The sequence below is a fragment of the Scleropages formosus genome, chromosome 10 (assembly GCF_900964775.1).
Source record: "Scleropages formosus chromosome 10, fSclFor1.1, whole genome shotgun sequence".
Lineage (NCBI taxonomy): Eukaryota > Metazoa > Chordata > Actinopteri > Osteoglossiformes > Osteoglossidae > Scleropages > Scleropages formosus.
This window is the reverse complement of record NC_041815.1, coordinates 23,843,248-23,856,458: the sequence shown is the minus strand read 5'-3', so window position 1 is coordinate 23,856,458 and position 13,211 is coordinate 23,843,248. Positions and strand designations below refer to the sequence as shown.

Below are 13,211 nucleotides of genomic sequence, written 5' to 3'. Positions count from 1 at the left end.
TTGTTCATCCATCCATCCATCCATTCATTCATTCATTCATTCATTCATTCATTCATGCATGTGTTTGTTTGTGCATATATTCTCAATAACTGCCCACTCAGTGCAGATTTGTGGTGGTGCTGAGTCTATCCCAAAAGCATCAGGCACAAGGCAAGGTACACCCTGGATGGGACACCAGTCCATCAAAGGGCAATAACAATAATATTATATTATCATTTATTTTAACTGTTCTATTCAACATAGTTAACAGATCAGAAATGAAAAACATACAATTTGTGATCATTTATATTTTATTTTTCATTGTCATCAGTCCATGTGAGGGCATACAGAGCAGATGGCTTGTGCTGAGATGAAAACTTTGATGCATGAACTTTCTTTTTCTATTATTTGTTAAAACATACCTCCACAGGTGATTGTAATGATGTCTGCTAACATAATGTTCATCAAAATTTGTTGTTTCAATGTATGAGCCTTTTCTGACTGCCAGGAACGAGCCTTTTGTCTTTGTAAGCAAAGTCCTCTCTGCTCAGAAAAAAAGTGCTGTGGACAAAGATAGAAGCATGTAAGTGTTATTCTTTAGGAGCTTTACGGCATTATAAATATTTAGTTTAAGAGCAGACAGAGGGCCCAGTTCCAGCTATAAGAGCAAGGGCACGGGGTGAAGTTTGAGGTACTGGACGCGTTGCAACGTCTCACGCTCAACTTCTGTTTGTGCCTTAGTGTCTCATCATGGACCAGACTGTGATCCGTCAGCAGATCCCTAGACATACATAGGGGTGGAAAACAGAAAAATCAGGAATATAATCATAATCGAACTCATACTGGCTGTTATCCGCACACCTGAGGGATGAAGTTATCAATCTATAGTGTCGCTCAAAGTTTCACGGCGGCATGCTAAGTTTTTTTTTTTTTTTTTTTTTTTTAATTTTCGTTTGTTCAACCAGAGAGTATTTCACGACGGTCCCTAAAATAAGGGCTCGTCACTAGAGTGCGTGCTGCTCAAGTCTGCGGCCGTTCGGGGAATATCAAGCAAGACGTGCTGGGGCTCGGAGCACATCGGCTCTGCCTCCATGTGTCTACGAAGGAGGCGTGATCTCTCTTTTTATGAAGCTCTTTAATGACCGACGAGTCTTTTTTCTCCCCCCCTGTATCAAAGTCAGGACAAAACGAGGAAAGAAGCAGTTCACAAAAAGATGAACCGAGAAAAGACGGGAGCGGGGCTCTGCTCGTGCCCGGGATCCTGTCTCTGGGAGAAGTAAAGCGGAATCCACAAGGAGCTTGAGAACTTTTTACACTCAAATACTGCTGAACCCACAAGGTAAATGCGACAGTAGAAAAAAAAAAAAACGCCGCGATTGGGTTTCGACCTGTTTTACCGCCTCTTTTGATTGATTGTGTTACTTTGTGTCTTGTCGGTGCCGTTTCACTTTTTGGCAGCAGTGGTTTGGTCAGTGGCGGCACGCGGAGCTGGAACTTTTCAAGCGCTCGCGTGCGCAACTTGTCAAAGTGCGGGTGCGCGCGTGAAGTGCGGTGCTCGCGTGCTGCTGGACCTCGCGGGCACCGGGAGCGGCTTCTCTTTAGCTGGAGCTGGATGTCCTGCATGTGCTGGGCTTTAAGGTAACCGACTACTGCCACGGCTGCAAGAAATCTGATCTGCAACGGCACAGGGAGCAGTTCCCTCCTCCTCCTCCTCCTCCTCCTCCCCCCCCCCGTCCGGGGGTCCGTGTCTGCCCTGCAAAATCACCGCATTTTCCACCCATCTCACAGCACCGTGCTTCTTAGCTTTTTTGTGTATAATTTGCACAATTCAACATGAACTTCAGAATTTCGATATCCTCCCGGGCACCCTTAATACATTCTTATTATAAACCTGTCAGTCAAGTGCGGGGAAAAAAAAAAATTCATTCATATTCATATTTTAGAAGAAGCCTGGCAAACTGCTCAGAATTTAATATTTCGGTAGAATGATTTTCAGGTGTTATGCAAGAAATAAAGTTTTTGGGATTCCTTGAGAATTTGTAATTTCGGGAGGGTCACACAGTGTCGATTCAGTGTTTATTTGGTAAAAATTATAGGAAGGTTCAGTATGCGGATTAGATTAATCATTTTTATGATGTGCATCGATATGGATGTATGTAACCGTAAAGTTTTTAACTTCAAAATGGTCATATACACGGTTTTGGGTAACATATTTACAGTTCCAGTGTGAGCATGATTAGGAGAAGAAAGCAATTACCGGCAGTGCCTTTTAATATCATTATTTATCAAGTTTGTGCTATTAGCACTTTGTACAGATAGTTCTGTGTAATTACTGAACCGCTTTTGAATGCTTATCTAATTGTATAAATAGGTAAATCAGTATCTTAACGTTGCAAGCAGCTTTGAGAAAGTGTCAGCTTAGACACTTTATTTATTTTTTTTTTTTTATCTTATTTTTATTATAACATTCAATAACTCCACTGACTATTGTGTTTAAACTTTGCATGTGTAAGTCCAGGACCCACTGCGTGATATTGAAGAAGGACCCATCATTTTTCATGTCTTTTTTTTCTAGCACTAAGCCACCGTTGACATTTCAAGGGGCAAATTATGGATAGTGATCATTAAATTTAGTTTCCTCTCTGAATGATCGAGGACACTGTGACTGTTGCAGGGAAACTCATATTTTCTCAGGAAAGTTTGCTGAGGAATTCATGTTAATATCTATACAGCAGCAGCTTTAGTCTGGCCCTGTATGCGGAGTCTCGGTAGAATTTCATTCAGTTCATCTGGCATTGTTTCCCTGGAAGGCTGCAAACCAATGGCCTATATTTTGGCACAATCTGTTCAGTGCACTATTTTTAAAAATATTTTTTCTTGTAATATATATATAATGTGTGTATATACAGGTTGTTTTTTCATGTCTTAAAGCTCCCCTTTCTAAAGAGCAAACATTATTTCACCCTTATTGGATTAACATGTCTGCTGTCTGCTAATTTAATTGTCTTCATTCTGTGATTCAGAGGACCACTTAGTTTTAACTCTCAGTGACGCAGGACGCTTTGAAGCATAGTTCCTCGAAGGGACGGGAGCATTGTTAAAGTGGTCTATGAAAAGCCCTTTCTTTGTGGTCATCCAGTAAGGTGTTTTTTTTTTTTTTTTTTTTTTAAACTTAGCAGGCTGTGCCTCGCTTTTTAAATTACATTGTTCTGTTTCTGCTTTGGCAGTGATGTTCACAGTTTAACATCACTGTAGTCATTATGTGGTACATTATTTTGGGAAGAATAAGAAAAAGAAAGAAAGAAGGAGGGGGGGAAAAAAGTGTGAAGAGGGCCAGTAGTGAGACATCTGAAATGAAGAGGTAAAATAAGGACACAGTAAATGGGAAAAGTTGGAATAATCCACATGTGCCACACGGTCCTGGAATGTCAGGTAGGGAAAGGGTGGAAAGTGTGACTTGTGAAGTGTAGGTGGATTGTCAGAAATGACCCAGAAGAGTGTGATTGAACAAAACAGTAGTTTGTGAAAGGGATAATGGTGGGGTTCAGTTAAAGAGGCCAATTTTGAAGGTAAAACCTGTCTGAGCCATGGTGATTTTGTAATCCTGGACAAAGGAAGAGCAAGGCGAGGGTCACAAGAAAGGTACAATGGTAGAGAAAGTTTTAAAGATGTACGAAAGAAGTGAAAAGTATTCAAGTTTTGAAGCAGCTATGAGTTGTATGAATATTTGATCACTGTTCTTGGAACATGTGCCCCGACAAGGGTAAAGACTGCATTCGGTGTGAGTGTACAGCACTGTGTTCCCCGAGGTAAATCTTTGTTAGACAACACTGTACTGTTGGTCAAGTGAACAAGCAACAGCAGGACTGATGTTATCTTTTGACACAATAAACACAGAAAAATACATAGTTCCTTAATCCTCATTTCTGATGAGGTAATCGTTGAAAAGGGGAACAAAGATTACGGTGACTGTGGGAACAAAACCACAACAAAGGAGTTTTATACTGGGAAAATTCTGAATGAAACAAATAATACTTCAGAATTGATTTGTGTTTTAATCAAACCTGCTTTATATGTTCAGCTGATGATGATGATGATTGTTTAGGTAAGATTTTTTTTCCCTTCAGAGTATGAGAGCTTCATTTTTGTCCTAAAAGTAACATTGTTATCCTTAACAAAAACATGTAAGAATGTGCAAAATATGTGAAATGTTTTTCCTGGAACTTTTTTTTGTGATTTCAGAACTCCTGGGCTATGGGTTCGAATCTGGCTTAGTATTGGCGGAGTTCAAATGTTCTCCCAGCTTGCATGGGTTTCCTCCAGCTGCTCTGGTTTCCTCCCACAGGGAAGGGACGATAAAATGTTTCAGATGAACTGGTGACTCTAGATTGGCCGTAGTGTGTGTGCGCTTGCCCCGTGATGCACCAAACCAGGATGTTCCTTACGTCATGTTCTGTGCTTCTGGAGCACCACAACCCTGCACTGAGCAAGCAAACACACACACTCTGTCTGAAACCACTTGTCCCAAGTGGGGTCGCGGCAAGCCGAAGCCTAACCCAACAACACAGGCTGCAAGGCTGGAGGGGGAGGGGTCACACCCAGGATGGAACACCAGTCCGCCGCAGAGCACCCCAAGCGGGACTCGAACCCCAACCCCACCAGAGAGCAGGCACAGGCCAAACCCACTGCACCACCACTCCCTCCGCTGAGCAAACTGTTCATGATAAACCACCTGGTTTTAACTGCTTTTATTATGTAACCTAATTTGTTACATAAGTAAATGGTTTATGTGTAAAGTCATCTAAGATTGCCATCAGTGATAGACCTGCCCCTAATGCGATTAGCAGAACAAAACAGCGAGAAGCCACCCCTTATCTGTAGTTGCAGCTGATGGTTTGACCGCGATCCGTGACTATGCTCGAGCTGCACTTGAATGCATCCTTCCCGCCTTTTCAGCAGTCCACAACCCCTGTCCCATATCTACACACACATACTCATTGTGCTTCTCTCATCCACTTCCTTATTACATGTATTGTTTTTTTTTTTTTTTCTTCTTCCCGTGTATCGGTTGCGGTAAGAGGTTTACCAGCTGGTCATTTTGTCTTACTCGAAGCACTGGGGGGTCTGGCGAGATTGCAACACAAGACTCTACTCATTTTACTTGGCTCTCGAAGGGAAGATTAAAAGACCGGAGCTGGCTGGGAGGCTGGCGGTTCATTGCAGATAGCTTGTTGTCACGAACAGGCTGCGCACGGCACACGGGAAGTCGTGAGCCTTGATACGCATTTTAAAAGAGCTGGTAATTTTGATGTGGTAAGCAGTAGTAGTTAATTGAACTCTAATTTAAAGTGCGAGTCCCACATAATCTTAGCTCCCAAAATAGAAGCATCGGAATATATTAGCCTGTCCTTGGTTTTGTTTACTTAATGCACGTATGAAAAGCACATTTCGATGGTGAGCTTTGAAGTTTAAGTCTTCCTTTAGGATCCATAAAAGCGTCGAGTCTCAGTTTACGGGTAAAGTGCGGGCTAGTGGAGAAAGTGCCACCCAAGTTAGACACGTTCACGTTATGCTGTGGGAGAAGCGGAGGGAAGATATGAAGGGAAGAATTGGGGTGGCAGTCGACTTTGATCAGCAAAAGTGGGTCAAATCCATAGAGACCTTTTTGAATGGATGAAAACTGGGCCTGAGTCAAGTTGCACAAGGACCCGAAGGTTGATACATGACAAATGTATTTTTCACTTTGGAAAGTCATGTTTCAGTAGGGCTCCTTGTTCATGGAGACAGCTGGTCCCGGCAGGTGTTTGGACTTGATGAATTGCTCCCTGCCTCAGGTTAGGGATTCGGGGGGGTAACCTGAAACGGGTATCTTAGTGAGGTCCGATCCAGGGCAAGTTCCGACTCTTCTCTTTCGTAGTGATCATCATCGCGGGAGAAAAGAACTGACCAGAGAGTGATGACTGAGCAGTAAGAACAGACATCTTCACCAAAAATTGTTGCATGTGGTTGGCATATAGTTTTATGGCAAAGTGCTTAGAGAAGGTGAGAGTTGCATATGATTGGAAATACTAGATAGTTTTTTTTTTTTTTTTTTTAAAAGGACAGCACTAATAGGTGTGTTCCCCCCCGCCCCCCCCCCCCCCCCCCCCCCCCCCCCCCCCCCAAAGATCAATCTTTAATTTCACAGCCTTGAGAATGCTGAAGAATATTTTCAAAAGTTTTCCATGGTGTGCTTTCTAACACCAAATGATTCTCTTGGAGCTTGGCAGAAGGCATAGTGGTTGGGCAAATGTGTGTGGTCTGACATTTGCCAGTTCAGGTCCCAGGAGAGGACCTGCTGTAGTTTCCTTAAGAAGGGTGATGTGGGGAAGACTTAATATGTATGTGACTGGATAAATGTGAATGTATGTACAGTAACTGAGAAATGTTACTATATTATGCAGTAGTCTGTAGCATAGTGGTTATTGGACATATATTTGTACTTTGAAGGTTCTGGGTCCACACCCTAGTCCAGTGAAAAACCTTTAAAAGCATGCATTGGATTTCATCTTATATTTTTTTAATTTATTTTTGTGGAACCCTGTGATGTCACTGGCTCAAAGTATATTAATTCATCTCGAGGCATCTTCATCACTGCTGTGTTTAAATCTTCAGAAGGTTTTTCCTTTTTACTGATAGAATAATTCTACTAATTATTTCAATCTTGGCTTTTTACATTTCAAGAGGAATAAAATTTTTACTGTGGGGAAAAAACAAACAAAAAAGAAAAAAAGCCGAGAAGTACAAAAATGTTGAAACCAAACATATTCAGATCTTTACTTTATTCTTCCTGCTTACATTGTGGTATCATGTATATGCAACTTTTACTTGGGAAGACGCTCTGCGCTGTCCCAGCTCCGTTGTCAGGGACAAACATCCCTCTGTCCGTAGACGAGGTACGCAGTTCCACGCCATCCACGTTGTCTGACCTGTTTGGGAAATCGTCGCTCTCCGCGGGTGCGGGGGACTTTCCCAAGCACCCGCAGTTGGTGGCGGTTTGCTGCCTCCTTCTGCCGCTTCTACCCTTAGTCACGACGGCTCCTCCGCTTCGACCCCCACCGTCACAGGCCCTTCTTTTGTCGGCCACCGTTCTTTTGCCCCGCCGGCTTCTTTCTTCGAGCCGATTCCCGCTGCTTCATCCTAGGTGCTCCACAACTCCCAAATCCAGCCGCTCATCGTCCTGCCCCATCCCACTTCTGACACCAATGTGGCACGCAGCGCTCTGGGTTCGGATGGAGCGAAGAAGCATGCACAGACAGCATTCATTAGGAAAGTTTATTGGAACACCGACACACAAGGAAATAACGCTCTCGGTCCGAGGACGCTTTTTCCTCTGCCTGGTTAGTGCCCCCCCGCCCAAGGCTTTCTCCTCTCTCTCCTTCAATCAGATGCAATCTTATATTCTCCATACGTCACCCAAATTCAGCCAGTTACAATGGATGCATTCTCCTGATCAAACCCACGGCAACATGGGTCATTACAGTATCCATTAAATTGGAATATGAAACATTACAGTGCCCTTTAGTACAGCATTAATAATTTGTGCTATATTTTGTTCTGTAGTGTCCACTGCAAAGTAAAATATATTCTGCATGTATGTTCCTATTAAACGTGTATTTAGCATTTAAGATCTGCCAAGTATTTGGATACTTGGTATGGAACAGCTCAGCATGAAACAAAGTTACAGATACAAAAACAAAGCTTTATATTTAAAAATGAAGTGCAACTTTTTGGTTGGTATTCATGTGGTGTGAGGACTTAAAAATAGAAGAATGTGATATAAAAAATGGCAAAGATGTTTTATTTACTCATACTGTTATTACAGAATTGGATTCTGGCAAAACTGCACTCCTCAAAAGGCCAGTTGTTTCTGCAGTGTGAATTTATAACGCACACACACACACACACACACACACACACAAAACCTATGTATTATTGGCTTTGTGACTGTGATTTTAATTAAAAGTCAGGAAACACAATATCTGTTTTGGAAAGGCCATCGGGGAGTGTCACAAGAGAACCACATTTCCTTCGCCTCACCCCAGAAAAAAATGGTTACATCATCTTCTCCAACAGATTCACGGGTGGAAATTCTGTTCATCAGACTCTGACTTCAATGTTGCAACGCAACACTAAAGTGGGCAAACCAGCTGTTGCTTAACAAACGTATTATTTCAGCACTATGTTACAGTTTTATGAAGTTCCTGTTTATGCCTTGCATGTTCATCACATTCATTGCCTTTAGAAGCATGAAGTTCTTTGCAGAGAACAGGTGTGTTGCCCAAAGGCATTAGTTATTCATTGTCGGTGCCGTGTTCGTAATCCTTTATTCTTAACAGTTTTATATAAATTATTTTTTACATTTAGTTTATGAAGCTGCATGTCAGTTAACGTACTGTTTATTTCTTGTTACATAACGTAGTCCTTTGAGCAGCATCTGAATATCTCCACAAAGTTTACTCAGTTCATGAATAGACAGAGGGGCTCTTTTACAGTTTGCTCCCTCTAGGTCTACATCACCAGCATCTGTGTGCATTACAGAAAAAAAACTTTGAAACGTTAATTTTAAATTTGGATTTTTATATTGTTGGACTGCTTGCAGTATTTGACACAGGAGTGGTGCAATATTCAGGTCAATGCAGGTAACTGTGTGTATGCTGCTGTTTGTCCCCCACAGGACAATGGTGACTTTCATGTGTCTCATCATCTCTCTGCTGCTCCTGCCTCTTGAGGGAGCAGTGAAGAACTGCCACCCTGGGTGCCGCTGTGAGGTGGAGAACTATGGACTCTTTGACAGTTTCAGTCTGACTAAGGTTTACTGCAGCGGGGTGGGTCCTAGCCTTGCTCCTGTCCCCATCCCTCTGGATACATCCTTCCTGGACCTGTCCTCCAACTCCATCCACATCCTCACTGACTCCATGCTTACTGGGCCAGGATACACCACCCTTGTCAGCCTGGATCTCAGTAGTAATCACATCTCTAAAATCCAAGCCAATGCCCTTTCAAAGCTGCGCTACCTGGAGTCCTTGGACCTCAGCCATAATGCTCTTGAGGACTTAGCGGACAGTGTTTTCGCTGGCCTCCCGCTGGCAGAGGTGGACTTGAGCAACAATCGGATGCAGGAGCTGAGGCTGGAAGTCTTCTCAACCAAGGGCCATGGTAAGGCCATCAACGTGGATGTATCCAACAACCTGTTGTCCACTGTTTCCAGGAAGCCACATACAAGCCCTCCCAGTATCAAGACCCTGATCCTGTCAGGAAACAGTCTAAAGGTGATTCCTAATCTAAGAGGTGTCCCCTTGAGGCACTTGAATTTAGATGGAAATCTATTTTCCAGAATTGAGGAGAATTCTTTTGCAGATCTGAAGGATCTGGTCCACTTGTCACTGAGTAGCCTTGCTGAGCTCACTGTGGTCCAGCCCCACAGCTTCAAGGACCTGCAGAACCTACAGGTGCTTGACTTGTCAAACAATCCCAAGTTGGAGTCATTGAAACCAGAGGTATTCAATGGCTTGGTTTCCTTACAGGAGCTCAATTTGTCTAAATCTGGAGTTACATCATTGCCAAATGACATTTCAAGTCACTTGCCAAGTATCAGAAGCATTACTATAGGGGACAGTATCCAGTGTTGGAAAACCCAGAAGCAAGGTCAGTTCCACAGACAGGTTGGACAGGCTAAGAGTGGAGTATTCCTCACATGTGATATCACTGACAATGATTTATGAGACAAGGCTACACCTATTAAAAAGGACCCTAATTTGTGCCTTATACTAAAATGTGTGTACTATATATATATTCCTGCCATACTTGATAATTACAGGTTTTTTTTTCTGAATACCTTTCTGCATTTTCCCTTTATGTTTCAGATAAATTCCTTTAAAGGGAAAAAATACTGTTAAATTAAAAATTTCCCTGTTCTGTAGACATTATCGCTTGGAAACAAAAGTATGTCTGTTGTATCTCAGTTGAGTGATGCAGATTTACCATGATTGTTTTCAGAGAAAATCAGAAATGGTTACTTTCCACCCCCAGCACTCAATCAATATTTGATTGTGAACAATAAACAAGTAATAGTAGTCTTTAAATCTCCAACCAAGGGTCATGCCTTGATAGAATGGAGCTGAATTAGCAATAAGCTTAATGCAATCTGAAAGCCCTCAAAGTATTAAAACTTCTCTAATTAGCCATGTTAGAGAAATTGTGCAAAATTTTAAAATGTTTACAGTAAAAAAGATAAGACTGTGAAACATTTGCATGAACTTCTAGAGATATGCAATATCATGCATTACGAATTCTGTCAATGCATGAAGGAGCTGCTGGCATTTATTTAGTATACCTGTTTCTGTGGTAGTACTGTCAATTTTAACACCAGGTATTAGCTTATAACTGAAGTGTCACACATCCTAGCAGAAAACACCAGTCTGTGCTTGAGCGAGCCATTTCTTTATCATGGATGCTTACACAACACAAAATAATGCAAAATAATAGTAAAGGACATCACTGAAGCCTATAAATTGCTAAATCTTCATAGAGGATCATAGTGCAGATAAAGACAACCCTAATGGAGCACTTCTGAATGACTATTTAGCTTTCAAGTGCTGAAATGGCTACAGAAATGAGATTCTTGCACCTTTTCTTCCATTTGTTTTGTCAAAAATGGATCAGTTTACCATTAAAAACAGTGGTTCACTTACCACATGTGACTGAGAAAGTTCATTTCTTTGTCTTTCAGGGTTCCTCTAGGTTCTCACAATTTATTTGCAAATTAATTCTCAATAACTTATGTATAGCTTGTGCTCATATGGCCTTAATAATTCCTTAATAATTTCCTCATACAGTTGTATTCCTAAAGCATACAATCCCAAAATCATTTCTGCTGGCAGAAAGGAAGTGGACCATTTGTACTAAATGCTACCATTTAAAAAAAGTTCCATCGAATGGCTATATTCATCAATGTTTAGTTAGTGTTGCCACCTTAGCATCCTTGTGGTATTTTATTTGATATGACAATCTGTTTCAATATTGCAGATGAGTTGTTCTGAATAAACTATCCAATATGTTATGTAATGTATGTATGGTATGAAATTACTCAGATGCTCTTTGTTGTGTTGAATCTGTAAAAAGTGCAGTTATGTGAAACCTATATATATTATTTTTCTTGTCTGAGAATCTGGTTCATGTTTCCATTCTTTTTTTCTACACTTGTCTATGCATGGATCGAAACTGTGGCGATTTCTTTACGAAGTTCCATTTCCAGTGCAGTAAATGTGTCAGGGTTGAATCATTTTACTCACTGTGGCCAAACCACCAAGTCTGTAATGTAGCAACAGCGGCATCACGGAATTAAGCGTTCAACACCGACATTCCATGTGCCAGCGCAACCTCAGTGTCTGACCCCTACTCACAATAAAGTGCCCCCAGAAGACCAGTTCAGGCATCAAGGAATAAGTCAGTGTTGTATCTACACATTGGTTAACCACTGACATACAGCGCTGACACATGGGAGCGGAGGTCCGCCTTGAATCCCCGGCTATTGGAGACAGTTTCCGATCTGGTTCCCAAGGGAGCAGTAGGACTGATAGAGAAAGCAGAGAGAGGTGTGTATGATCCCCCCCCCCAGCAGCTTCCTACATTGTAAAGGGACAGTTTTGTGGATATCCCACTGAGAACTCTTCTGGCAGTGTATGACAAAGTAATCCGGTTCAAATATCTACTGGGCTCTGAAAAACCACACTTTTTGTGACCAGTATTCTGCAGCTCTGAAAAGCAATATACGCCAAACACTAAAAAGCCTGATAAAACCACAATAGTAAATCATCTAGTAATAAACTATTCCATGGGGCAAGATTTTGCAAGATGTCTGTGATTATTGCAAACCAACTCGGGAATGGTACATCCAACTGACATTCTCTGGATAATAATCTCTAGCTAGCACTGAATCGTGAAAAACACAAAAGAATGCAAAGATATCGTGTCCTTCTGGTTCAATGGATCTAGCAAAATAATTGTTTTTCTTTTCTAATCTCCGCACTGCCATTTCCTTTGCGAGGATTTGTCTGCTTGCAACATTGATGGTGCCCTCCTTAATTAGGAACCCATTTGTTTAGAACATACTTAAATCCTGGTGGGGGAAGGAGCCCCCCTCCAGCATGGCCCTGATTTTTGGACACCCAGCGGGTGATGTCTTTTTATCTTTAGAAACGGTAGACGCACCAACTGCTACTTGTCGCATTCCTCCATTGTTTGTCTTTTCCTCTGAGAGGACTAAAAGAGGGATTCTTCTTCTCAATGCCTGGATCACTGATAAGCGTGCATATCTTACATGTTTTTTTTAGCAGAACAGGCATCAGGGAAGCTTTTCTTGCTAAAATCCTTGCTTTGCTCATGGGCATGACAGTTGTAATGTTTGCATGCATAACTTCTGTTACTGTGAAAGCTGTGTTACTTTAGTAACAGATCAAAGGTTTGCTTAAACTCCATGTTCAACATACTCAAACTTTTTTTTTTTCAATAGAGAAAATGTATGGGAGCCAAAACAAATATAAAATGTATCCATTCATTTGTCTGAATGTAGAAATCATTTTTAATTTTTATTATTATGTATAGCTGCATTACACTGTGTCTTCCCTGTGTTAGTAAAAATAAATTGCTTTTAATATTTTTAATCTTCCGAAAATTATTCACGCAGTTGTTTTGGGCACAAGGCCTCACAGATAGACACACAGACAAAACCGAAAATGCTCACACACAAGCTGTTGGTCCAGTTATTATAACAAAGTGTTAAGAAAATGTCCAGTTGGGTTATGTGATTGCTACTAAATTGTTTTGTTTGCTTAACAAAAACCTTCAAACTAAAGGATGTGGGCAGAAGGGACACCAGAGTTCTAGTTATTTGCCACTTGCTGTAAGGGTTTGAAATGGAAAACTTTCGTATACATCCTTCACCTGAAGACTATGAACATGCTGTCATTCTGATTTCTTGTTTTAACATGCATGACATGGAAAACCATAATATTTTAGTAAAATTAATTACAAAAAAAAGATGCAGTGTTGTCAAAGTTCATTTCCACTTACTCCCTATTCAACTCATTAGAAAAACCTTGTTAGAACTATGAGTAGCTGTAGGGGAAACTACAATGAACAAGAGATTTTACAGTGAAAAAGGTATAATGACCCAGAACATCACATTATAT

At 41.3% G+C, this 13,211-nt stretch overlaps 1 protein-coding gene across 3 annotated transcripts; it reads left to right on the top strand.

The window, feature by feature from the left end:
- The first annotated feature begins 1,009 nt into the window (after nt 1–1,009).
- tsku (tsukushi small leucine rich proteoglycan homolog (Xenopus laevis)) lies at nt 1,010–12,776 on the top strand. 3 transcript variants are annotated; one of them, XM_018748742.2, is made up of 3 exons: nt 1,010–1,318; nt 1,441–1,617; nt 8,696–12,776. In XM_018748742.2, exons 2-3 carry the CDS (start codon nt 1,592–1,594, stop codon nt 9,741–9,743), a joined length of 1,074 nt encoding a protein of 357 aa, XP_018604258.1. In that variant the 5' UTR covers nt 1,010–1,318; nt 1,441–1,591; the 3' UTR covers nt 9,744–12,776. The 3 variants fall into 3 exon arrangements, with proteins under 3 accessions (XP_018604258.1, XP_018604257.1, XP_018604259.1); XM_018748741.2 differs by having other exon boundaries at nt 1,438–1,617; XM_018748743.2 differs by lacking the exon at nt 1,441–1,617.
- The last annotated feature ends 435 nt before the right edge of the window (nt 12,777–13,211 follow it).

Excerpts from the sequence above, each read along its gene's own strand:
- tsku (XM_018748742.2), top strand. The coding sequence starts at position 1,592 with ATGTCCTGCATGTGCTGGGCTTTAAG. Across the intron at positions 1,618-8,695 it reads TGCATGTGCTGGGCTTTAAG|GACAATGGTGACTTTCATGT; the intron begins GTAACCGACTAC and ends TGTCCCCCACAG.